The sequence below is a fragment of the Pseudoliparis swirei genome, chromosome 13, assembly GCF_029220125.1.
Source record: "Pseudoliparis swirei isolate HS2019 ecotype Mariana Trench chromosome 13, NWPU_hadal_v1, whole genome shotgun sequence".
NCBI classification, from domain to species: Eukaryota; Metazoa; Chordata; class Actinopteri; order Perciformes; family Liparidae; genus Pseudoliparis; species Pseudoliparis swirei.
The window spans coordinates 2,169,683-2,195,439 of NC_079400.1; the positions used below are offsets into that span (position 1 = coordinate 2,169,683).

General features: G+C 44.2%; 1 protein-coding gene across 4 annotated transcripts; it reads left to right on the plus strand.

Moving 5' to 3' along the window:
* The first annotated feature begins 399 nt into the window (after positions 1–399).
* On the plus strand, positions 400–25,757 carry taok2b (TAO kinase 2b). 4 transcript variants are annotated; one of them, XM_056430565.1, is made up of 20 exons: positions 400–489; positions 3,250–3,390; positions 4,235–4,306; positions 4,407–4,508; positions 5,612–5,657; positions 5,786–5,882; positions 7,251–7,364; positions 7,880–7,971; positions 8,913–9,006; positions 9,455–9,536; positions 10,166–10,333; positions 11,242–11,448; positions 12,197–12,414; positions 12,558–12,750; positions 12,942–13,070; positions 13,175–13,378; positions 14,562–14,801; positions 21,349–21,561; positions 23,432–23,614; positions 24,272–25,757. In XM_056430565.1, the coding sequence occupies exons 3-20, from the start codon at positions 4,277–4,279 to the stop codon at positions 25,289–25,291; spliced, it is 3,432 nt and encodes a 1,143-aa protein (XP_056286540.1). In that variant the 5' UTR covers positions 400–489; positions 3,250–3,390; positions 4,235–4,276; the 3' UTR covers positions 25,292–25,757. The 4 variants fall into 4 exon arrangements, with proteins under 4 accessions (XP_056286540.1, XP_056286541.1, XP_056286538.1 ...); XM_056430566.1 differs by having other exon boundaries at positions 12,558–12,735; positions 24,272–25,755; XM_056430563.1 differs by lacking the exons at positions 21,349–21,561; positions 23,432–23,614; positions 24,272–25,757 and having other exon boundaries at positions 14,562–18,643.

Genomic DNA, 25,757 nt, shown 5'->3' on the forward strand with positions numbered 1-25,757 from the left:
ATCATGAAGTCCTGAACAAAAACGGATGAGACTCGAGCAAAATGGGGATAACGCGAAGTGGAGATGAAATCCGCAGACAACACTAACGTAATGACAGCGCGGAGCGGAGCCCGCAGCGGACCAGAGGACACTAACGACTCCGTTTCCCCATTGAAAACGTCTCGCGCGGCTTCCGGCGTCACGTTATTGCGTTAGCGGCGCAGCTAGCAGCAGCGAGAGCCTCCGGGTTTCTCTGCAGCTCCGTCCGGCTCGTCTCGCTGCCGGGCGTCCGCCGGCGAGCTGTCACTTCAGCCGGCGCGGTGCTCATGTCGCTGTCCGTTTGACCGGGAGCGCCGGGATGGAGGGGACTTGTGAAGGCGTCGACGGGCAGAACAATGCGGGCTGTTCGTGGTGAATAGACGCCGGTGCCGAGGGGAGCGAGGGCTATATTTCCCACCCAGGCCGGTCGGCTAGCTCTCGAGCTAGCTGCAGTGGATCCCAGAAGCCACGGTAAGACACGTTATACATCATTCAGCTCGAGCAGCCGAGCGGGCCTCGTGTCCCGCTCTGCAGGAGGAGAACAAGCGACGTGTAACTGGCTCGTGTTCAGATCCTGGGGGCGTTGACGTGTGAGGCTTGTTGGCCTGCAGCACCCTGCCATCCTTGGGTTGTTGTCTAGTGTTGAATATATGTCATGCATGTGTTCTTTGGTGATCTCCAGAGCAAGAAAGCCTTATTAAACAGCCAAGTGCGAAACCCATTGCTCAGCTGCGATGGCCCACTGTGCAGGATACCGATGGAAAGCTCTCAGCGAGATCTTCTGTCTCACCAATGATGAGAAACATGTTGTTGAGCAGAATATGCCCAGCGTGTAAAATGACACGTGGGTCGGAGGGACAATGTGACATAAACATATTTAGTTTGTTGTTTTTTTCTTTATTTTATATTAATTTTCTGATTTATTTTTATTTCAATTTAGGATAGGAATTTATAAGCATTTTTTGCTTCTACCTATACCTTTTCAGTCTTTCTCCTTTGTATATTATATAGAATAATATTGTATTTGATTGACTGAATAAAATACACAAACAAACATCACACCATTCTAGCATGTGCTGCCTGGGATGCATGTGGCTCTTAAAGATGGATTGATATCTGAGTTGCAAGATTGAAAGAACTTCTCATTTTCCAAGGGAACCACATGCTTCCTCTTCTAACAACTTGGCTGTGAAGGAAACTTTTCATCTGGTGCTTGTTCACTTTGACGTGTGTGTGGATACAGAAACAAAGGCCCAGTTGTTCAGGTACACAACATATATGTGTGTTAGATTTCTGCTTTAACCCTTTGACAAGCGCCTCGTGTCCCATGATGACCCCTGTGCCCGGCTGTTCACTTGACAGCCAGTGAGTCACACACATCACACGTCTTCTGACGCACACAGAGAGTTAAAGTTTATGTTGCTACGGACTTGTTAGTATAAATATGTGGTTTTATGTAGACCTTCAGGAGTATTGCACATCGAGTATGTTAATCACAGTGATGCAATGGATGAATCACTTGGAATTCATTATTATATCAAATGCAAAAGGAAAAAGAAATGGATGCATGTCGGTTTTAAAGCTACAATCCAATGATACCTGTTAGATTTTAGGTTTTAACACTATACATGACTATTATGTCATATCGCCTGAACCTACAATACAAAACTGATCAAACGGTTATCGATCTCAGCCTTTTAATAGTCAAATCTCAACCGGGCTCCTCGATGCCGCGTCCCGTTGTTGACGCGACTCGTTGGGCCACATTTCTATAATTATCGAGGAAACAAAAGTTAAAACTCGATAGAAGAATCGTGGAACTGCCGAACCGGTTGTCAGTTTTCTTTCATCTTGTCGGCTCCTGGTACTCGAGCGCGACGTCGACCCGGCTGATGCCGCAACGCGTTCCGCTCGGTCTGTTTATTGATCAGTCCGTACAAAAATAAATCCCTCAAAATTGTTGTTTATGTTTTGAAAGAATAAGACTAGCGGCCGAGAGAGGATTGCTTGTTGATCCCTGGTGTGTTGTTGTTTATCTGGAAGATTAAATAATTGCTTGAGGAAATAAATGCTGCAACTTGCCGTCCATTTTATGACATTTTTATTGTTTAGAGACATGCGATGCTAAAACGGGTATATTGGATTTACATAAGCTAAACGACGCATATACTGCATCTAGGGAAGTTATGGTGATGTGGTGTAACAGCAATGTTCAGGATTGTTCATCCTTATATTTCTACTAGAGAGACGGATGGGTGGTGGTGATGGATGGGTGGTGATGGGTGGATGGATGGTGATGGGTGGTGATGGATGGGTGGTGATGGATGGGTGGTGATGGATGGGTGATGGATGGTGATGGGTGGTGATGGATGGATGATGGGTGGATGGATGGATGGTGGGGGGTGGATGGGTGGTGATGGATGGATGATGGGTGGATGGATGGATGATGGGTGGTGGTGGATGGATGGGTGGTGATGGATGGATGGTGGGTGGTGATGGATGGGTGGTGATGGGTGGATGGATGGTGATGGGTGGTGATGGATGGGTGGTGATGGATGGGTGGTGATGGATGGGTGGGTGGTGATGGATGGTGATGGGTGGTGATGGATGGATGATGGGTGGATGGATGGATGATGGGTGGTGATGGATGGATGGTGATGGGTGGTGATGGATGGATGATGGGTGGTGATGGGTGGATGGATGGGTGGTGATGGATGGATGGTGGGTGGTGATGGGTGGATGGATGGGTGGTGATGGATGGTTATGGATGGATGGTGGGTGGTGATGGGTGGATGGATGGATGATCATTTGAAGCTGATGGGCACTTTGATATTTTCCATCCATGTGAGCCAACACTGATTTGCATTGTTGTGTTCTTGGACAGTTGACATGCAGACGTTGAGCAGGACAAAAATTTCACACACAACCAAAGGGACTCAACCCTTTAAAAAGGGGTTTAATATCTCTGGATGTTTAACAACAACAACAACACTTCAAAACACATTTTCACAGGACATAAATATAGACAGACGCAATTTATATAGTTCTACTGGGCTGAGAGAAGTCGGTGACCATATTTACCAGGCGGCTGGTGTTTCCAACATAAATGTTCCATAACATTACATTACATTACAACCATGAAGAGAGCGGCGGAGCGATGCGGATGAATGTTGATAATTCTTTCCCATAACCGAGGCTCACCCGTCGCGTGTCTCTCTTCGCGCTCGCCAGGCGCTGGCAATTCCCACGAGTGTCCGGGCCGGGAGCCTGAAGGACCCGGAGGTGGCGGAGCTGTTCTTCAGGGAGGACCCCGAGAAGCTCTTCACGGACCTGAGGGAGATCGGCCACGGCAGCTTCGGAGCGGTCTACTTCGTAAGTTCCTCTGTGTTTTGGGTCCGTAATAGTCGTAGAGTATTCAGGCCAATGGTCTCCTCTTTGGTTTGAAATGCACGTCTTGATTTCAGTATATGGATACACTCGATGTTCACAAGTTATATGAAGCGAAGGAATTTACTTGAATATGTATCAGGAAAGGAGATTTAGTGCAAAATTGTTCTTAGCAGTTCTTTAAAAAAAATTATTGCTGGTTAAACCAGCTGAAAATCTGTTTTTCAATTGTAGGATGTGGACAAAAAATAAATATTTTTAGTCGCACACATTCTACTGCAAGCTTTTTATTGTGGCCTGCTTTGATATATTGTTAGTTGTAGAAATCCAAGCTACAGTATATTGTTGCTACACGTGATCATACAATTCAAAAACTTAAATAAAAGAAAAGCAGCATAGATAACTGGAAGAATATGTTTTCCCCATCATTGAGGTATAATCACTGTAATCCGACATGGGTCAAAGGGGTTGAATGTGTGAAAAGGAAGGCACAGCAAAGGAGAATACCTGAAAGACAATACTCAGGGTTAGGTAGAAGCGTGGCGGACACGACGAAACAAACGACAACTTACAAGCGGGGGATGAAGAGTGACGTTTAATGGAAGGGGAAAAGAAGCAGTTCATGGATGAAGGGATCACCGGGAGGAGGTGGACAAGAAAAGGGAAGGAGGGTCAGCAGAAATCCTTGTTTTATGTTATAATCATTACTCTGTTATGCCTGATGTGAGAAAACAGCTGATTCATCAGAAACGCGGGCGTCAACTGTTTTAAAGAGAACCGAAAAGAACTGAAAGATTATTGTCTGTCGTCCCTAAACTTTCCACATTAGGCCCATGACATCCGCACCAATGAAGTGGTGGCCATCAAGAAGATGTCCTATAGTGGCAAACAATCCAATGAGGTAAGACCTGGCCGACGCTCTAATCCGTCATCTAGCGCAGACCTGAGATCAGTTCACTCCGGTCGGCTCATCCACGTCTGTGGCTCTGTTGATGTTCCAGAAATGGCAGGACATCATCAAGGAAGTGAAGTTCCTCCAGAAACTGCGCCACCCCAACACTGTGGAGTACCATGGCTGCTACCTGAGAGAGCACACAGCATGGGTGAGTGTGTGTGAGTGTGTGTGTGTGTGTGTGTGACCTCGTTCCTGATCCGATGAAAACCAGCTGGCGACTGATCGAACGGTGCTCCTCCAAAGTTACGTTTTATTTCTCTTCTTTTACTCACCGTTTCTATCTCGCCTCTCATCTCATTCTCTCCCTCTTTTAGTCGGGAAGTCAACAACAAAGCCGAACATTGTTTTAAACTAAAGTAAACGAGAAATGTCGACCCTTTGTCTAAATGTTGCTCAAGTCATGGAATTTTTAAATGGTCATTTCCGGGCCTTGAAAAGTCATGGAGTCATAAAAGTTTTGGAAAAGTCATGGAAATTTGTTATAATCACATCTTTTACGCCGAGTTTGAAATAATTAATGTTTTTTTAAAGAAAGACGCTCAAAATATAAGCCGGCGTACGCTCTCAATAGGGAACATTTTCTAAGTGTTTCATGTTTATAACGAGATTTCAGTTTGGTCGTGGAAATTTGGTGAAAAGTCCTGGAAATCCATCGGTCAAAATGTGTAAGAACCCTGACTTCACATACTACTTATTTGAATGGACAAATTATTATATGATGTTTAAATATAAAGTAGTCAAATACAACACTACTGCTTTAAAGTTACAATCTCAAAGATCTCCATTTCGTTCTCTCTGGTGAAATGGTCCCACGTTGACCTCGAAAACGGTCCAGGAAAACCTTTTTCATTTTTCAGAGAAAACTGAACTCTTTTAACATTTCCTAAAAGTCTTGGAAATCCGTCGGTCAACATGTGTAAGAACCCTGATTAAGATAATCCCGCTAATCAACTTCTACTTTTTGGGGAGCTGGTTTCTGCATCAAGCTCGGACTCCCTTTCCCGGTGAAAACCTCTCGTCTCCGACTACATTTATTTTTGATGGAAAAGGAGAAGTTTCAATCTCCATTTTAAAGTGGACTCCGACAACAGCTCTTACGTTTAAATACCTTTACTGAACTGACAGGTAAAACTGCCTCTGGTCCCAAAAAACGCTTTCCATTCGAGTCGAGCGTGAAGCGGTCCTCATCGTGAAGTGTGCTCCACCCTGAAATAGCAGCATGCGGTTTAACGCTCCCTCTACGCCTCCTAGCTGGTGATGGAGTACTGCTTGGGCTCAGCTTCCGACCTCTTGGAAGGTAAGTCGGAAATAATGGTGACAAATGAGTTATGAAGAATTAAATGAAATCCACACTAACGAGTCAATTACATTTCAGTGCTTCACATAAACCATATCTGATGCTCCTTGATACCTCTCTTCTCCCAGTCCACAAGAAGCCCCTCCAGGAAGTGGAAATCGCCGCCATCACCCATGGTGCATTGCAGGGATTGGTGTATCTTCACTCTCACAACATGATTCACAGGTAACCCCCATTCCTTTTCTCACTGTCTGTATGTGTTCTGCTCTCCTCCCACACACTTCTTCTTCCATGAGACCACACTAACACAGGGGAGGAAGCACGCACTGTGCAGCCTGAGGCGTCGTCTATACTCACCGTCGTGAAGCTGCTGTGCCTTTTACCATTATTCACGAATAAAAGCACTATTTACATGTCATGGGATTATACAAAAAAGGTAAATGCACCTTTAAATGCTTTAAAACCCAGTGATCTTTAAAAAAACAAACATTTAAATATATATTTCCGCCACCAAATCAAATCTACAGGATATTCCATCTTTTCTTCTTCTCATAATGCATTTAATACTTGACTTGTTTCTTGAGGGTCTTGTACAAAGGCAATACAGTAGTCCATGATGAATATGAAATATGAGTTTTCATATAATTACAATCCCTCCTCTGCATTGTGGGTCGGTTGATGGCTGTTGCCAGTTACACCTACAGCCTATAAATCATATATGGGCATATCTCTGGATTACACGCTTTGTCTTTTTAATTCTCAACAGTTTATTTTATCTGTACGCCCTCTGGTGTTTTGGAGAATAATGCAGCGCATTAGGTTAAAAGGCTCTGTATGTACGAGTAGAAACAAAGCTTAAGATGAGTGTTGGAGCTCTTTATTCTGACATTCGCATTTAGTTTTATTGTAAAGCAGTATTGATTATTTATTGCTTATTACCTTCGCATTGAAAATGCGGAAGGTTATGATCGCCGTGTATTTATTTGTATGCGTGTTACTCGTATAACTCAAAGTATAAAACAGAATCGCATGAAATTTGGTGGGATGATTGGTTATTATCCGGGGACCATTTGATTAGATTTTGGGATCCATCGGGTCAAAGGTCAAGGTCATGAAAAGGTCAACATCTTCTTTATACCATAGCACGGTCAATTTCTATCCAATTGGCATGCAACTAATGCCAAAATGTTCATAATTCAATGCCCAATCTTGTGATATGCGAAGGTATGCGCTCTACCGAGTGCCCGTTCTAGTTTAGGTTATATTTTGATTTGTTAGAAGAGCTTTTTTCTAATAGTTTTAGTTTAGTTCATTGTGATTGTTGTTTTAAATATATTTACTTTTAGGATTCACTGATTGGGTAACACGATGCACCTGTGGTTGATTTATAGTTTTATTTGGTGGGCACAGGACCAGCATGCACCTGGGTGGCTGTTTTTTTACCAGCATCAGCACAGAGTGGTGTGTGTGCTCACAGTCACACTCTGTGCAGCTGCAATACATTTCATCTCTCATGTGTCTCCATTTGTTTTGTCTTCCTCACGGTTTTCCTAACCAGTCATTGTCTCTTATCTGGTCATCTCTCTCTCTCAGGGATGTGAAGGCAGGAAACATCTTGCTCACGGAGCCAGGTCAGGTCAAACTGGGAGACTTTGGCTCCGCCTCCATCAGCGCTCCAGCCAACTCCTTCGTAGGAACACCTTACTGGTGAGACTCACCGCAGCGTCCTCCTCGCGATGAAGACGGCGACAGTTTCTCGTTAATAAGATTTGCACCGAGTTACGATGCAGCGAAGCTTGCGCCCCCAAAAATGTAATCAATCCCCTGGATGTTTATGTCTCTGCATCGTATGATACCGTAACGCCATTTAATAAACATATAACACGCTCCCTTTTTTTAATCGACAAATCAAAACATTATCGTTGTCGAGTTATCGCTAAAAAAATAATAGTTATTTACAGCCCGAAATGTAGACGGCAAGTGTTTGGTAGTTTCTTGTCAGTCAGCCTTTCGGCACCACCTGCATATTTCTCCCAAGGACATCAGACTCCAGTGTTCACGAGCTGCGGGTCCCGGTTGCTATTCGACACGAGGCGGCGTGGGCCCCGTGACGCTCGCGCCTGGTCGCCTGGCGACGGCCCCGAGGGGGTGTTCTCCGTCAGGTCCGGGATCAAAGAAAAAGATGAAAATGGCCGAATTGCTTTGTTGTGTCCTCCCTGCAGGATGGCCCCCGAGGTGATCCTGGCCATGGATGAGGGTCAGTACGACGGGAAGGTGGATGTGTGGTCGCTTGGCATCACCTGTATAGAGCTGGGTAAGAGATGTCCCCGAGATGGTGCAACAGTGTGTGTGTGTTCTTTTATGTGTGTGTTTTCTCGAGACTGGACGACTGCAACTCCCTGCTTTACGGCATTAATCAAAAATCCTTCTCCCATCTGGCCGTTCCAAAGTCGAGGCTTGTATCAAAGGGTGGCCGTGCTTTTGCCGTCGACCTTGGAACGACCTACCAGAGGATGAGGCTCGCGGAATCAGTGACTTCTTTAAAATCACTTCTTAAAACCCATTTTTAAAGAACGGCTTTTTAGTGATCTCGTCCTTTTATGCAGAACTTTGGTTCCTCTAATTTAGTTTGTCTGTTTTTTATTTTGTATTTTTATTTTAATATATATTTTTAAATGTTATATTTGTTTCTTACTATTCTATTTGTTTTGCCTTGACTCTCTGTAGAGCACTTTGTAAACTTTTTTTTAAAGGTGATGTATAAATAAAGTTATTATTATTATTTCAGGGTTCGTACGGTCATGGAAAACCTGGAAAAGTCATGACATTTTAAAATGGTAATTTCCAGCCCTGCAAAAGTCATGGAAAAAACTTAAAACATAAAAGTTTTGGAAAAGTCATGGAAATTTGTTATCACATTTTCATTTACGCCGAGTTTGAAATAATTAATATGTTTTTTTAAAAGAAAGACGCTCAAAATATAAGCCGGCGTACGCTCTCAATACGCAACATGTTCTACATTGTTCATGTTTATACGCAGATTTCAGTTTGGTCCTGGAAAAGTAATGGAAAAGTTATGGAAATCCATTTGTCAAAATGTGTAAGAACCCTGTTATTATTATTATTATTATTACGTGTGCGCATTCACAAAGCTGAAAGCATCCAACCCGTTTTTCTTTGCCGATTCCTCTCTTCTTTTGTTGTTCTCGCTCTTTATCCGCCGCTCTCTCACGCGATGCCGTGCTTTGTCTCTAGCGGAGCGGAAGCCTCCTCTGTTCAACATGAACGCGATGAGCGCCTTGTACCACATCGCCCAGAACGAGAGCCCCGTGCTGCAGTCCAACCACTGGTGAGAGCTGCAGACGCCTCCTCAATGTCCTCTGAGGACTTTTTGTTTGTCATGTGGGTATTTTATAATGTTTGACATGATATAAATGTTTCTTTACAGAAAAGCTTCTAATGTTATCAACAGATGTGAGAACCCCTCACTTTTCGGCGAAATGAGATTGGAGTGGGACACGGAGAAAATGTGATGTGGTGCTCTTCGTAATAAAACATCCTTCTCACCTGTATTTAGGCCTTTTCGCCAATGTTTTTTTAAGTGTGGAGGATTGATTTAATGTTTACACACATTTCCAGAAAGTCTTCAGGGAAATAGAAACTAAATGAATTCGATGGCTGTGGTACCCTCTGCGTTTATTGATTCGTGGTTTAGTTGGAACAACATTTACCATCTGTGTTCATTTACCGTTACAACAGGAATGGAACATTTATAATGACGATTATATCGTTTTCAGGTCGGATTATTTTCGGAATTTTGTGGACTCCTGTTTGCAGAAGATCGCCCAGGACAGACCGACCTCTGACGTGCTGCTCAAGGTACAAAGAGCTGTTTGATGTTGGGCATGAAGGCAGGCGGAGCATGTGATCGTCTCTTTGTAAAAGATTGTCTTTGTATTCAAGCAAAAGGAATCAAATGTGAAAGAATGAATCTTAATTAGTATTTTCCATTAAAAGATTGTGATGGACAATAAGTGTCGGGCACAAACACGTCAGGTATTGTTGGTTTTCGTTGACACCAATAATCAATTCAACAACAAATATGACATTTAATTCTCTTTTGTTCATCAGGTGTTTAAATGTAATTTGTTATTTACGAATAAAGTTCCTTGTCAGTTACCAGATCTGGAACATGCACTGACAGCTGGAAGCAGATCAGCTTGTTCCTGTTGGGGAAATACATAATTTATCTTTGCCTAATTTCCCCCTAACTTCAAAGGCATCAATCAGTCAGGAAAACATAGAGTGGAGGCTAAACGTGTGAGGAACAATCACCAGTATGAAGGCAGTAGTTTAGTTATTGCGCAACTTATTCTGGTTCGTGAGAAGAACAAAATCTGGTACCCTCTTGGTTAATCTTGATATTCAAGGAACTTGACCGTAGACACGCCTGACCCTGTGGTTTTATGATGTGTGTAATCTATGCTCCTCCCCCCTGTATCCACCAGCACCATTTCCTATGCAGAGAGCGTCCCGTCACAGCCGTGATGGACCTGATCGCCCGCACCAAGGATGCTGTCCGCGAGCTGGACAACCTTCAGTACCGGAAGATGAAGAAAATCCTCTTCCACGAGTCCCTGAACGGCCCCGTGCCCGAAGGAGGCGAAGAGGAAGAGGTACGAATGGGGCGGAGGAGGAGCAAGAGGCCAACAGCTGCCGGGAGAGAGGGTTTTTTTTGGGGAGATCAAAAGATTACTGATAGATAAATGCTGGTAGAACCCGGCTGTCATAAATGACAGCAGTGCTGCAGCACCAGCAGACGAGGTTTACAAAACGGGAAGTGACCAAAGGATCGCGTTTGTTCCGATTTATTTGACCAATCCTTGAAGAATATGCCTAGATCAGCACTGATATCCATGTAATCATATCACTTTGAATAGCCTGATCTTTGTGAAGTGAAACCGTCCGCATTGCCTTAAAGCCACGCGTCACGTTTCATACTCACCAAAAGCATAAAGCAAGAACTGTGGAAAAACCTTTGAAAACTATTTTTGGGCATTATCTCTAAGTTTTAAATGCCTCTCCAGACCTTCAGAGCGAGATGCCTGGAGCAGCTGAAATGTTTGTAGGAGTCTAGACAAACATAACAGAAACGTACAGCCGCGTTGAAGATGAACCTTCAAACACTTTTATTTTTGAAGAGGAAGAAGCGTGTATCGGGCCTGTAGGGGAAAACGTCTGTTCCTCGCCTCCATCCTGCCTTTGTGTCGGACTTCTCAATACGTATTGTGAATGTCGGGCCTCTTCCTCTGCATACAAAGGCCTTTGTTACACATTTAAATCCAGTTGGTTGAAATATAGGAATTCTGAGAATGCGTGGCAGCACTTGTTTAGAGGCTCGGCCTGTGTCTTCCTGTCGGCTGGTTTCATATTGTACTGTTTCTGCTAAGAATGTTTTTCATAGAATACACTAATGTATGTATGCTATAAACTGGTCAATACACAACTATCGCCCGATGTCGTAAAGAACCCGTCCGAAACCTCTTGACCGCTTTGACCAAACTTCCTCTTTCTGTTCCCCCAGGACGGGGAGCAGTATATGCTGCGCACCGGCACAGTCAACAGCATGGAGAGCTCCCACTCGCTGCCGTCCATGTCCATCAGCGCCAGCTCCCAGAGCAGCTCGGTCAACAGCCTGGCAGACGGCTCTGACGACAGCGGGGAGATGGCCATGATGCAGGAGGGAGAGCACACCGTCACCTCCAACTGCTCCGTCCTGCACAAGCCCCTGGTCAGTCCAAATGTTTTACTGTGGGCGGGTTTCGTTGAGTCCCTCCCAAACCATGTCCATGAGTTTTACACAGCCTATATATATATTTTTGTAATTTTTTAAATATTTTTTAATATACATATATTTTTATTAATTTATTTTGTATTATATATTTATAAAAAAAGAGAACAAACAGGATGTCTTATCATAATAATATCATATTTGCTAATAAATATATATATATATATATTTAATATACATATATTTATTATTATATATTTCTAAAAAAAGAGAACAAACAGGTTGTCTTGTATCATAATATCATATTTGCTAATATATATATATATTTTTTAAATACATATATTTTTTAATATATATTTTTATTTATTTTTTTTTATTATACATTTATAAAAAAAGAGAACAAACAAGTTGTCTTGTATCGTTATAATATCAGATTTTACCTTTGATTCACTTTGTTGTCTTAATATCTTTATTTTTATTTGACTTTCGTGAACTCGTCTATCTTTATTCTTCCCTCAAATTTTGCATTTGGACACATTTTAACGGTCGAACCAATGTCACACACTTGCACCACCTTCAGGAAATGCAAAGTAAAAGCACTAGTTTAGAAGACGAGACGCAGCAACACGTCCACCGACTGCCAGAGGTTTGGTGGAGTGAATCTTCACTGATTCAGGAGTCAAACTGTCTTAAATCCCACCATTTCCCACTCTTCTGTTTTGTCCTCTGCTTGCTCTCCTCTATGTAGAGCCACGACAACATCTACGATGACCCATATCAGCCAGAGGTTGACCCGCTACGAGAAGCTTCATCTGCTGTTGCGGCTGCTGGTGGAGGAGGAGGAGGAGGAGGGGGGAGGCGGCGTCGAGGCAGAGACCATTTTGCCACCATCAGAACCGCCTCGCTCGTCACCCGTCAGATCCAGGAACACGAGCAAGGCTCCGCCCTCAGAGAGCAGATGTCAGGGTAACGTGACGCATACGTACCATGTATTTCAATAAAAGGTCCATCACCATAGCTTCTAAAACTTGAAATGAAATGGACAGAAGCAGGAAAACCTTCAACCTGGTTCCCTCGAGCGAACCTCATTGCCCCGTTTGCCCTCACAGGTACAAGCGAATGCGGCGGCAGCACCAGAAGCAGCTGATGGGCCTGGAGAACAAGCTGAAGGCCGAGATGGACGAGCACCAGCTCCGGCTGGACAAAGAGCTGGAGAACCAGAGGAACAGCTTCTCAATGGAGGGAGAGAAGCTCTCCAAGAAGCACCAGGCGATCTTGGAGAAGGAGGTGAGCTGGTGGAGGGTGAGTGAGTGATATTATGAGATCAGAGGCAGAGGTGAATGCGCGATGGGAGAACTAGAGAAGCACACGGCTTGACAACCAGAGAAACTAAAGGGGGGAGATCTGCAATCTGACCGATGCCCTGATATACAGCAAGTTCTTTGAAACCTTTACAACGTTAATGAGATTATGTGCTGCTGTTGTTTTCTTAGACAAAGGCGGTTCTGACTGAGGAGAAGAAGTTCCAGCAGCACATACTGGGCCAGCAGAAGAAGGAGCTGACGGGTCTGCTGGAGTCCCAGAAACGGCAGTATCGACAACGCAAAGAGCAGCTCAAAGAGGTAATAATAGTAATAATTCAGACTTTTATAGGGCCTTTTCTAAATACACAAAGACGATCTTTCGGCCCGTTCAGCTGACGCCGGTCTTCTTTCTTCCTCTGCAGGAACTCAATGAGAACCAGTCGACACCGAAGCGGGAGAAGCAGGAGTGGTTGGTGCATCAGAAGGAGTGTCTGCAGCAGCTGCAGGCGGAGGAGGAGGCGGGGCTTCTGCGGCGGCAGCGTCAGTACTACGAGCTGCAGTGTCGCCAGTACAAGAGGAAGATGCTGCTGGCACGCCACGACCTGGAGCAGGACCTGCTCCGAGAGGTGCCTTTTTTATTCAGATTGCTAATCGACAGTTACATTCTCCTAAAACATTTTTTTTTTTTAAACAGCCAGGAGAATTCAAACCGATCCGTCTAAATGTTGGACATATTTTGGACATATTTTGTCAGTCTTAGAGAGAGTTGGTAAATTACATGATCAGGTAGCAAAATCATCTTCAGGTAGTTAATAAAAACAACAATATACTTGTTTTGGCATCTGTATCAAGTTGAATAAAAGTCGGAGGGATCAAAAATAAACTTTCAGAGTTTGTACGGTCATGGAAAACCGGGAAAAGTCATGGAATTTTAAAATGGTAATTTCCAGGCCTGGAAAAGTCCTGAAAAAACTTAAATCATAAAAGTTTTGGAGAAGTCATGAAAATGTGTTATCACATGTTCATCTACGCCGAGTTTTAAATAATTAATGTTTTTTAAAGAAAGACGCTCAACATATAAGCCGGCGTACGCTCTCGATACGCAACATGTTCTACATTGTTCATGTTTATACCCAGATGTCAGTTTGGTCATGGACATTTGGTTTAAAGTCCTGGAAATCTATCGGTCAACATGTGTAAGAACCCTGACTTTACATACTACTTATTTGAATGGACAAATTATTATATGATGTTTAAATATAAAGTAGTCAGATACAACACTACTGCTTTAAAGTTACAATCTCAAGGATCTCAATTTCGTTCTCTCAGGTGAAACGGTCCAGGAAAACCTTTATCCTTTTTCAGAGAAAAATTAACTCTTTTAACATTTCCTATGAGATTATCATATTTTAATATTTTGTATGATTGCTTTGCTTGGAAATCAACAATAATAGACGAAGCAGTCTTGTTTAAAATGTCAAGTAGAACTAATTTTCCATCGTGGGACAATAAATATTTCCTAACCAAATAAGATGGATTTGCATGTATTGTTTTGGATCTCACTTCCCAGTGATCCAAACACTGCTGCTTCTTCCCGGGAATGTCCCAACAGACGCATCTCAGGCGTCAGAGAGCCATATGCACGCTGGATTGTAGAAACTAACGAAAAGAAATATATTTAATATATCTTACAAACTAAATAAATAAGAAATATACTTCAAATATTCTCAGATTCTCCTTCCATGAAGGTGTAGAATTTTCTTCCCGGTGTCCTTCCTGCCGCGTCACCGTCTCCTCGTCTTCTCCTAGGAGCTGAACAAGAAGCAGACCCTGAAGGACTTGGAGTGTGCGATGCTCCTCCGGCACCACGAGTCCACCCAGGAGCTGGAGTTCCGCCAGCTGGGTTTGGTGCAGCGGACGCGGGCCGACCTGATCCGGACCCAGCACCAGACGGAGCTCACCAACCAGATGGAGTACAACAAGAGGCGCGAGCAAGAGCTGCGTCAGAAACACGCCGTGGAGGTCCGCCAGCAGCCCAAGAGCCTCAAAGTGAGTGAGGAGGGAGAGGGCCCCACCACGGAGGGGCCGGGCGGCAGCTGGGACGGCGAGGCGGGGGCGGCGGGAGGAGAGGGGGGGGGCGAGTTAGACGAGGAGAGGGATGATGAGGATGAGCTGGAGGGGGATGAGGAGGCGGGTGTCCCTGTGGTTGAAGGGACAGAAGAGCTTGGTGACACGCGTGTCACAAATGATGATGATGAGGAGGAGGAGTGGAAAGTCAGTGAAGAGGGTGCAGAGCTGAGGGAAGCAGGAGTGCAGTGGGAGTACGAGGAAGATAAAACTTCTCAGGGAGACACCGACGAGGAGGAAGAGGAGGGCCGCGGCGTGGCCGACGGCTGCCCGTCCGAGTTCCCCTCGTCCCCCGAGAAGAGGCGCCTGCGCTCGCGAGCGACCGACGAGCTGTCCGAGTTCTACTTCCCCGACGCCGCGGAGGAGCTGGAGTCCCAACCCCTCCCCCGCCACCCCTCCCCCACCCACACTTCCTTTCCTTCCCTCCTCTCTCACGCCATCTGCCTCCTCCTCTCCCTCTCCGCGGCCGCCCAGCCCTCCAACCTCACGCTGCTGCTGCTCTCCGTCTTCCTGCTGTCGCTGCGCCGCTCGCCTCCTCTGCCCTCGGTGGCCTCCGTCCTGCTCTCCGCCGAGCTGGCCTGCCTGGCGCTCTTCTTCTCGTACCTCTTCCTCCGCTCCTGCTGCTCCCTGTCGCTCTCCACCTACCTGTCGCTCAGCCTCTGGGCCAGCGGCCTCTTCAGCTTAGGACTCTCCCTCAGTTTGGGGATTTATTACATCCCCGTGATTTTAGTTTCGGCCTCCTTCCTCAGCTCCCCCTCGCTCTTCCTCTCTCTGTACTTGGTGGTGGTGCTGATCGTCAGGCCGGCCCGCGACTTCTTCCAGCACGCGCCCCGCAAAGTCAACCGCCTCTGCATGCGCGTCCTCTTCCGGCTGCCTCGGCCCCTGTTCGCCATGTGCCAGTCGGTCCTGGGCGGCATGGCGGAGCGTAACCTCTACGAGATGTTTCCCAAAGCGGGGCGCAACTGGGGTGGGCGCCAGTCCAAAATCCCAGTCTCCCTCCAGAGCTTACCTGCTGAGTATCAGACCCGCTGCAGTCGCGCCGCTCCCCTGGCCAAGGGCCTCCTCTGGGTGAAGCGGTTCGGCCGCCGCCCCCTCGGGGGCCTGGCCGACCTGGCTAACTCCGTGGCGTTGAAACTTGCCGGACGGCTCCTCAAAAAGCTCCCGCTCAACGTCAGGATCAAACTCCAAGCTCTGGGCCTCCTGAGGAAGGAGAGGCCGAGCAGGCTGCCTGTGCTGCTTCCCAGGGAGGTCAGAGAGAGGAGGCAGAGGGAGAGGAGGGAGCGAGAGAGGGAGCGGGAGAGGGAGAGGGAGCGACAGAGGAGCGAGGAGAGGTTGTTCCACGAGGAGGCGAGGTGGGTGTGCGCGCTGAGGCGAACTTCATCCGACAGGTTCGTCAGGGGGAAAGCTCGGCCGTGGAGGTAGAGACCGCGTGTGTGTGTGTGTGTGAGATCACGCTCTTTAGTTCAACCGTCCTTTTCGTGCGTCTTGTTAAGTTGGGCCCACGTGTCTCTTGTTGCATAACTCCCAAACTGGTTGTTGGTCATATTTGGCGCCGCGTGACGTTCTGCAGACGTTCTGCAGACGTTCTGCCCGCGCGGTTCTGGCCGCCGCCGCCGAGTCCAAACACAGCGTTCTGTCGCCTCGCCGGGCCCCGCAGGCGCAGAACACGCGGCTGAACCAAACCCAGTGAAGATTTCATTATTGTGCTTTTTGTAAAAGTTTTTATTTCATTTGATTATTTTTTTTGCTCTTCATTTGTAAGACACTTTTCTTTTTTTTAATGGTTATTTTTAAGACCAGTTTTGTGCAATCTTTGTGTTTCTCTTTATTGTGGTCTCATTCCAAAGGTTGCAATTTGTTATGTCAGCGCTCAGAACAAATATTAGTGAGGCTCTCATTTCACTCTCCAAATACTGTGAAAAAACCCCAAAGAACCAACCTGATGACATCACTAACATCCCCCGAACACTAGCCTCAGTCGGTGTAACGCCTGGACAGACGCACCCGACTCCGTTTGGATGTGAAGTTCTTCTGTTTTGAAGTCCAAGCTGAACAAAATAAGCAGAAAGTCTGAATTTATAGGACTTTAATAAAGTTTATGGCCATTTAACCGAAACGATGAGCCCATCCAGCTCCTTGTTCACACGTCATTAAACACATTATCCATCAGATTCTAGTTGGATTTACTGCAGTTGTTGCACTTCATGCAATAATCTTAGTTATGATTTACCATGTAAACATTGAGGTATTGTTCCCTTTTATTAAACCTATACTCGGACAGCAGTTGAGTGCCTAGTTACAACTGTTTGCACAAATGTTTCTTCTATATGATCTTTCCAACATTTAGAGTAAGAAAGCAGGATATACTTTTGAGTCGTAAAAGTATAACATGATAATACAACTATTTAATATTTCAGCTTAATTTATATGAAGCCATATAGACAATCTTTTGAGACATGCAATCATTTCATAAGTCCAAAGATAAATGCAACTACTGAATGTGAAGGTCCGCCTGGTTGTCGGATACAGAGAGATCCAGTAAGAGCAGACATCGGTTTAACTTTGCACTGCTCCAAAGACCAGTAAAGAAATCTATATATATATAGATAAATTAAAGGAAATGTGGCAAAACAGATACTTTCAGTTGAGGGTGATTATTTTCATGAGTGATGACTTTATTTTCCTTTTGAAACGAAAAAATGCTCATCGCAAGTTTCCAGAGCTGAAGACGATGTCCTCAAATGTCTTTTATGTTTGACCGAAACCAAAGATATCCAGCTCGCATTGGACGTCTGACACATCCTCTTGATAAAGAAGCTGAGAGCAGGGAATACTTCTATAATAATATGAATCTGGCAATCGATTAATTGTTTCCACTTTACTTCAGTCGGACCAACTGGAAACTCGACAGTGTTGTTGTTGTTTTTTAATCTCGTGCTCTTGGAAATTAGTCGACTCAAACGCCAAAAAGCTCTGATTTGCACATTTTAATTGAGTGAAGAAGAACATGTTCTATCCATACATCCAGATCTGAGTGTTATAATTCATAAACATTCATAAGTGAAAGGGAAATCTGGTTAACATGAGAGAAAAGCATTAGTGTCTATACATGCTTATTATGTAGCACAAAACTCAATCCTAACGGTATTCGACCCAGAGGGGAGACAAAAGTTCGGTGACCTGGAAGCTTTGAGACGGTTTTGAGACGTTTCCCAACAAACATTGTTTTATTTGAATGTAACTTATTTGCCATGGATTTAATTTTGTGTTCCAGTTATTTCCTGTTCCTCTGTGTATGTTTACATGTTTGTATTCTTGTTTTGTTGTGACACCATTTCCACAGAGTTAAATCACTTTAAGTTTTTTATATATATAAATAAAAAAATACATATTTTATTTATTTATGTATATATATAAAATACATATTTTATTTATATATATATATATATAAATAAAAAATACATTTATTTATTGATATATTTATTTATATATATAATAAAAAATACATATTATATTTATTTATTGATATATAAATAAATTAAAATAAGTATTTTTTCTTTTATTTATATTTTGTATTTTTTTTCTTTTATTTATGCAGTATTTGTAAGACTAGTTCTGCATTCTGTTCGGCGGCCATTTTGTTGTCCTTTTGCATGAGTGTTGGCGTTCTGTGTGCTCGCACACATACAACATTTTTTTGTTATCCTTCCAGATTTATTTCTTTTTCTTTACGCAAAAAAATAAATTGTTTTGTGTGAAAATCATTGTCTTGTTTGTTTTTATGATTTTGTTTCCATTATTTCCACGTCGTCTTCATTTGTTTTCTTTTCGCCCTAATTTATCAGCCACTTATTTTATTTATAAATCCCTTTTTCGTTTTGGCCCTCGTGATCTTGTATCGTCACACGTTTTACCTGTCTCTGATGCCCCGCCCCTTTTTCGACCACCACGACCATAAAACAGGTTATTTATGGACCGTAACTTGTGGGTATATAATCATTTAAATGGCTCACAAGTAGGCTGTGTGTTGGAATCCGTTTCTTATATGCCAAATCACAACTTCTATATTCATGAAATGAACAATTTAATCACCGACTGATTAATAATTTTAAATCCTACCACTTTACGTTTTACGCTTTCAGTCAAAACGTTCAAACCTGCAAGCGGAGGAATCCGAATATGTTAAAAGTAGGGCTGTGAAACGATTAACATTTTTAATCGGATTAATCACAGGTTTTTGTGGATTAATCATGATTAATCACATATTACCGATATTCTCGGTATATTTTGTGAGAACATAGAGATTTATGACAAAAGACGGATATATACATTTATACATTCTTCTATACAATGGTGCTGCAACTCAGCAGTTATTTAGCAGTTTTCTTCCATATGGAACATTAATACATCTTCATCCTAAACAGAATGTTTAACCCTCCTGTTACCTTTCGGGTCAATTTGACCCCATTCAATGTTTAATGTCGGTGTTCTTTGGGGTCAATTTGACCCCAGGCTGTTTTTCACTGTCAAACATATCAGAAATATCAACTTTTTTATTTATTTAAAGGGCTATTTAGGTAGTCAACAAACAAACATAAAGTACCTCACACTTAAACTTGGGAAGCAATATTAATTCTAATAATTTTCTGGAGGTTTTAATTGCTGGGGTCAAATTGACCCCGAGGGTAAAATATGTTAGTAAATGTAAAGGTAACAGGAGGGTTAAACAGAACATTTTTCTCTTGTTTGTCAACCATTAACTCCACCATGATACAATCTAAAGGTGGACAGATTGACAAGTGACTTTTTTTGCTCGGTCCCGATGCGCGCGCACGGAGCTCTGTGGCGCGAGACGGAGATCGATAAGTGTTAACGCAACGCGAAGAGACAGAAATGACATGCTGCTGTGGAGATACGATCAACAACAGACGTTTAGTTTAATAAAAGAACAAAGACGTGCTCTAGAGAACATGTCAGGGGGCGGGCCAATCTCTTTAATGTCATGCGATCTGCCGACACTACGCCGCGATCGACTGGCAGGTCGCGATCGACGTGTTGAGACCCTGATCTACAGGAAGTAAAAGTCGTAACAAGGTTTCCGGAGGTGAACCTGCGGAAGGATCATTACCGATGAACAGACCGTCTGCATGAGAGCGGACAGAGTTCAGATTGAAGTGGTGGATTGGAAGCTCATTTTGCAAGTGACTTTTTTTTCGTCCCGACGACCAACAACAGACCGATTGGAAGCTCATTCTGCGCATGCGTTAAAAAAAAAAAACTAGTTAAACCTGTAATTGAATTAACTGAGTTAACGCGTTATTTTTCACAGCACTAGTTAAAAGACTTTATAATCATCCATTTGTGATGATCATAACTTGCAAAAAACAGTTTTAAAGTATGTTTTAAGAAATTTTAACTTTGCTATTTTTCTTCATTCGATGTCAATGACAAATTATCACATTTCTGTTAAAGGAATACTTTTAATTCCAAATGTACTCAAGTCTGTTAAAGTTGTTTTTAAATCTGAAATGTTTTAAACAGCTGTAGACAAATAGGTGAACTATACAAATATAGGTCAAACTAAGCGTTAAACCAAATAATCATACGTACAGGTTTATAATCATTACTTGCCACTGACGATGAGGAATGGTAGCAATCGCAGTATGAATATAACTTATAAAGTCTTCAGTCGTTTTCAGTTGAAATCAATTATACTTAAGCGTCTTTGTGTACTCGAAAAGCGCTATAGAAGTCTAAATTATTATTATTATACTACCCTATATCATTATAAGGCAGCAAGATGTAACCAATCCGTCGGAGCGTGGATAAGCCTTACTTGTGTGACGCATTTAACTTTTCCTTCTTAAAACAATGATGTCATTACTGGATGTCCTTTTTCCCGCGATGCTGTGTCCCTGTGACACATCCAACATTTGACGGTTATTAAGGTTGTGAAAATTATTGCTTTCAGCATTTTGCTCTAAAAATTAATCTGTACAAAAATGTGTAAGAAATACCTCCAAAACCAGGGGTCCCAAACTGTTTCCTGTGAGGGCCGCATAACGTTTCCCTTCTCTGATGGGGGTCAGTTTGTAACGGCACCAGTGAGATGATCGCAGGGTGCCTGAATGTAAACATGTATTGTTTTCCAGAAAGCCACATCACCAAATATTAAAAACCCTTTCTGGGATCTTCACAGAAAAAAGTCTGGAAATAAATAACACTATTTATTCTCTTACTTAACCTTTTCGCCATTGTTCCGTTCTATTTGACAGCGGCTCGTCGAGGATTTGCGTGGCCAGACTGAAAAGAGAATCATAACTCGTCTCGGTGGCCGTATCCGTCCCGCGGGCCTTAGTTTGGGGACCAGTGCCCAAAACCAACTGATGTTTACCATCCCTCTCCGTGTTCACGTGTAAGACCACAGGAGCACTTTAGCCCAGCTGCCTCCCTCTCTTCTCTCCTCCAGTCCAAAGAGCTGCAGATTAAGCGTCAGTTCCAGGACACCTGTAAGATCCAAACCCGCCAGTACAAGGCGCTGCGCAACCACCTGCTGGAGAACACGCCCAAGTCGGACCACAAGGCCGTGCTGAAGCGCCTGAAGGACGAGCAGACCCGCAAGCTGGCCATCCTGGCCGAGCAGTACGACCACTCCATCAACGACATGCTGTCCACGCAGGCTGTGAGTAAGGCGAGGAGGCGGCGGCCATGTCACGCTCGCACCACACCGTCCCTGCTGTGGGGGGGGGGGGGGGGGGGGGGACGTTTCCCAACAAACATTGTTGATTTAAAATACATATTTTATTTTATATATATATATAAATATAAAATAAAAAATACATATTTTATTTATATATATATAAAAATACATATATTATTTATATATATTTTTATTTATGCAGTATTTTATATATAAATAAATAAAAAATACATATTTTATTTATATATATATAAAAATACATATTTTATTTATATATTTTTTTATTTATTTTATTTATGCAGTATTTTATATATAAATAAATAAAAAATACATATTTTATTTATATATATATATATATATAAAAATACAGATTTTATTTTATTTATATATATTTGTATTTATTTTATTCATGCAGTATTTTATATATATATATATAAATGAATAAAAAATACATATTTTTATATATATACAGGACTGTCTCAGAAAATTAGAATATTGTGATGAAGTTCTTTATTTTCTGTAATGCAATTAAAAAAACAAAAATGTCATGCATTCTGGATTCATTACAAATCAACTGAAATATTGCAAGCCTTTTATTCTTATAATATTGCTGATTATGGCTTACAGCTTAAGAAAACTCAAATATCCTATCTCTAAATATTAGAATATCATGAAAAAGTATACTAGTAGGGTATTAAACAAATCACTTGAATTGTCTAATTAACTGCAGACACCTGCAACGGTTTCCTGAGCTTGGACAAACCCTCAGCTGTTATAAATCTTTTTTTTAACTTGGTCTGAGGAAATATTAAAATTTTATGAGATAGGATTTTAGAGTTTTCTTAAGCTGTAAGCCATAATCAGCAATATTATAAGAATAAAAGGCTTGCAATATTTCAGTTGATTTGTAATGAATCCAGAATGCATGACATTTTTGTTTTTTTAATTGCATTACAGAAAATAAAGAACTTTATCACAATATTCTAATTTTCTGAGACAGTCCTGTATATATATAAAATAAAAAATACATATTTTATTTTATTTATATATTTATTTATTTATTTTATTTATGCAGTATTTGTAAGACGTACTGCATTCTGTTCGGCGGCCATTTTGTTGTCCTTTCAAAGTCTTTCGAATGAATATTTAATCTCAGGTCAAAGTATTGCAACTGTTGTGCAACATTTTTTAAAGGCTATCCTGATTAATTTGGTTAACAGTTTGTTATTAGATTAGATTAGATTAGATTCAACTTTATTGTCATTTCACAAAGGACAAGTACTGGTGCAACGAGTTGCAGTTAGCATCTAACCAGAATGCAAAGCAGAAGAGTGCAGATTATGTGCAAATGGTAATATAAATATAGATAAAAGTGCAGATGTGACATAGATATGTGATATGTGTAAAGTGCAGGTGAAGGTGGCAGTAGAGGTTATGAAGTTATAGATGAGGTAGGAGACATGATGATATAAATACTATGAATATGGACAACAATATTAAATAAATGAACAATTTAGTGCAAATGTTCAGTGGCTGGGGGGGGGGGCAGTCAGGCCATTAATGTGATTTAGTAGTGAGTTTAATCCCATTCCCTCCTCGTTTTTGCTTTTTGTTGTCTTGTTTTCTGTTGTCTTGTTTTTGCTCGTTGTCTTTTTTTTCTTCTTTTTTTTGTTGCAATATTTCTTTGGGGTTGTTTATTTGGTACACAGCACACACAACCCCAGACTGGTCCATCCAACACCACCCCTCAGCCTCTCCGCTCTCTTTTCCTCGTCTGTCCACTTCTTCCTCAACGCGTCCTCCGTACAGTCGTGCATCCATCCATTTTTCTTTTTTTCCCTCCGTCTTTCAGCTGAGATTGGATGAGACCCAGGAGGGGGAGTACAAAGTGCTGCGGATGCAGCTGCAGCAGGAGCTGGAGCTGCTGAACGCCTACCAGAGCAAGATCAAGATCCACACCGACACGCAGCACGACCGAGAGGTCAAGGACCTGGAGCAGAGGGTGTCCATCCGCCGCGCGCTGCTGGAGCAGAGGGTGAGCGCAGAGGGAGATTCAGTTCAGTTGATTTGTAGAGCCCATTTTCACAAATTAGAAATTCCCCTCAGAGTGCTTTACAATCTGTACACATAGACATCCCTGACCTTTGACCTTTGACCTCACATGGGATCAGGAAGAACTCCCAAACAACCCTTCAGGGTAAAAGGTCAGAACCCTTCATGAGAACAGAGGAGGATCCCTCTCCAGGATGGACAGGTGTCATAGATGTCATGTGACCAGAAGGAATCATTACACACTAATTAAAACACAGGAACAACACAATGAAGACGACAGAGTGGATGAAGAGTTGGTAGTCGGCATATTCCACCATCCAGACCTCCACGGTCCATCAGGCGGAGGTAGAAAGGAGGAGTGGGCGGAGTCTCAGCAGGGCCATTCAATCACTTTTTTTTCACTTGTTCCCCCTGAAGGGTTGTTTGGGAGTTGATCCGATGTGAGGTCAAAGGTCAGGGATGTCTATGTGTACAGATTGTAAAGCACTCTGAGACACATTTATAATTTGTGAAAATGGGCTCGACAAATAAACTGAATTGAATTGAATTAAATCTTGGATTGGGAAAATATTTGCTCACATTTCATGAATCCTGCCATTGAAACAGAAATGACCGTGTGTGGCCTCCTGCTTCCCCCCAGATCGAGGAGGAGATGCTGTCCCTGCAGAACGAGCGCTCCGAACGCATCCGCACCCTCCTGGAGCGCCAGGCCAGCGAGATCGAGTCCTTTGACTCCGAGAGTTTACGCCTGGGCTTCAGCAACATGGCGTTGACGGGCATCCCCAGCGAGGCCTACCCCATGCAGGGCTACCCCAACCTCCCGCCCCCCGGCTCCCGCTCTGCCGGCCACTGGAGCCACGGCATGCACCCGCAGAACATGCCGCCGCCGCCGCCGCCGCCGCACCAGCACCAGCACCAGCACCAGCACCAGCACCAGCACCAGCTGCACCAGCTGCACCAGCTGCACTCCCGCCGCAGCCACAACAGCAGCAGCAGCAGCGGCGTCAGCAGCGGCAGCGGCGCCGGGGACCGCCGGAGCGAGTCCTCCTCCTCGTCCTCCCACCCGCCGGGGGGCGTGGCCTCGGCGCCGGGGCGGGACGGCAGGGAGGCGCACCACTCGTCCCGCTCCTCGGCCTCGTCGTCCTCGTCCTCGTCCTCCTCTTCCTCGCACCACCAGCGCCACCACCTGCCCCAGCACTACCACCACCAGAGCACGCCGCAGCTGTACCGCGAGCGGGAGCGGGACCGAGAGAGGGAGCGGGAGAAGGAGAGGGAGCGGGAGTGGGCCGGGGCGCGGGGCTCCGGCGGCGACCTGGCCCACCCTCGCCCGCTGCCCTTCTCCCATCACCTGCCCTCGCGCTCGTCCTCTCAGTCCCTGGCCATGCTACCTCCCCCGCCGCCCGCCCCTCCCTCCATCTCCGGCCCGTCCTCCTCTTCCTCTTCCTCGTCCTCCTCGCAGGGGGGGCTCTACCCGGGCGGCGGCGGGCTGGTTGTGCGCGGCGCCCCCGGCTTGATGGCCCTGAGGAACAGCCCCCAGCCTCTGAGGAGGACGGCGTCCGGCGGGGGGCCCGGAGGAGCCGGGGGCGGCGACGGCGTCCTGAGCCGCAGCACCTCCGTCACCTCCCACATCGCCAACGGCTCCCACCTGTCCTACTCCTAGGCGGCCGGGCGGTAGCGTGACGAGGGGCTGTAGGAAGGAGGCGATCCCGGGGTGCATCTCAATCCTCTCAGCTTGCCTCCTTGCCTCGCGTCCTTTCTTGGACTGATCTCTCCTCTCAGAAAAGCTGAAAGGGGCCTCCCCCTCTCCTCTTAACGCTCAGACAGAGGTCAGTCACCAGCCGAGGCAGAGAGAGGGCAAACTGACGTCGTTGAGCTGCAGCCTTCCGCTCCTTTTCGACTCCGGGTGGGTCGAGAGGCGTTCTCCCATCCTCACAGGGAGACCAGAGGGAGGCAGGAATGTAACCACCTGTAAAACCGCTGGATTAAGGTGACGTTAGATCAACAAAACAAACAAAAAAGAGGTTTGTGTTTAATGTTTGTATCTTTCTTACCACCTGTGTCAAAGTGAGACGGGAAGTGTGAGAGGAGGGATATTTTGCCCTCTTTTATTTTTTTTTCTCCCAGAG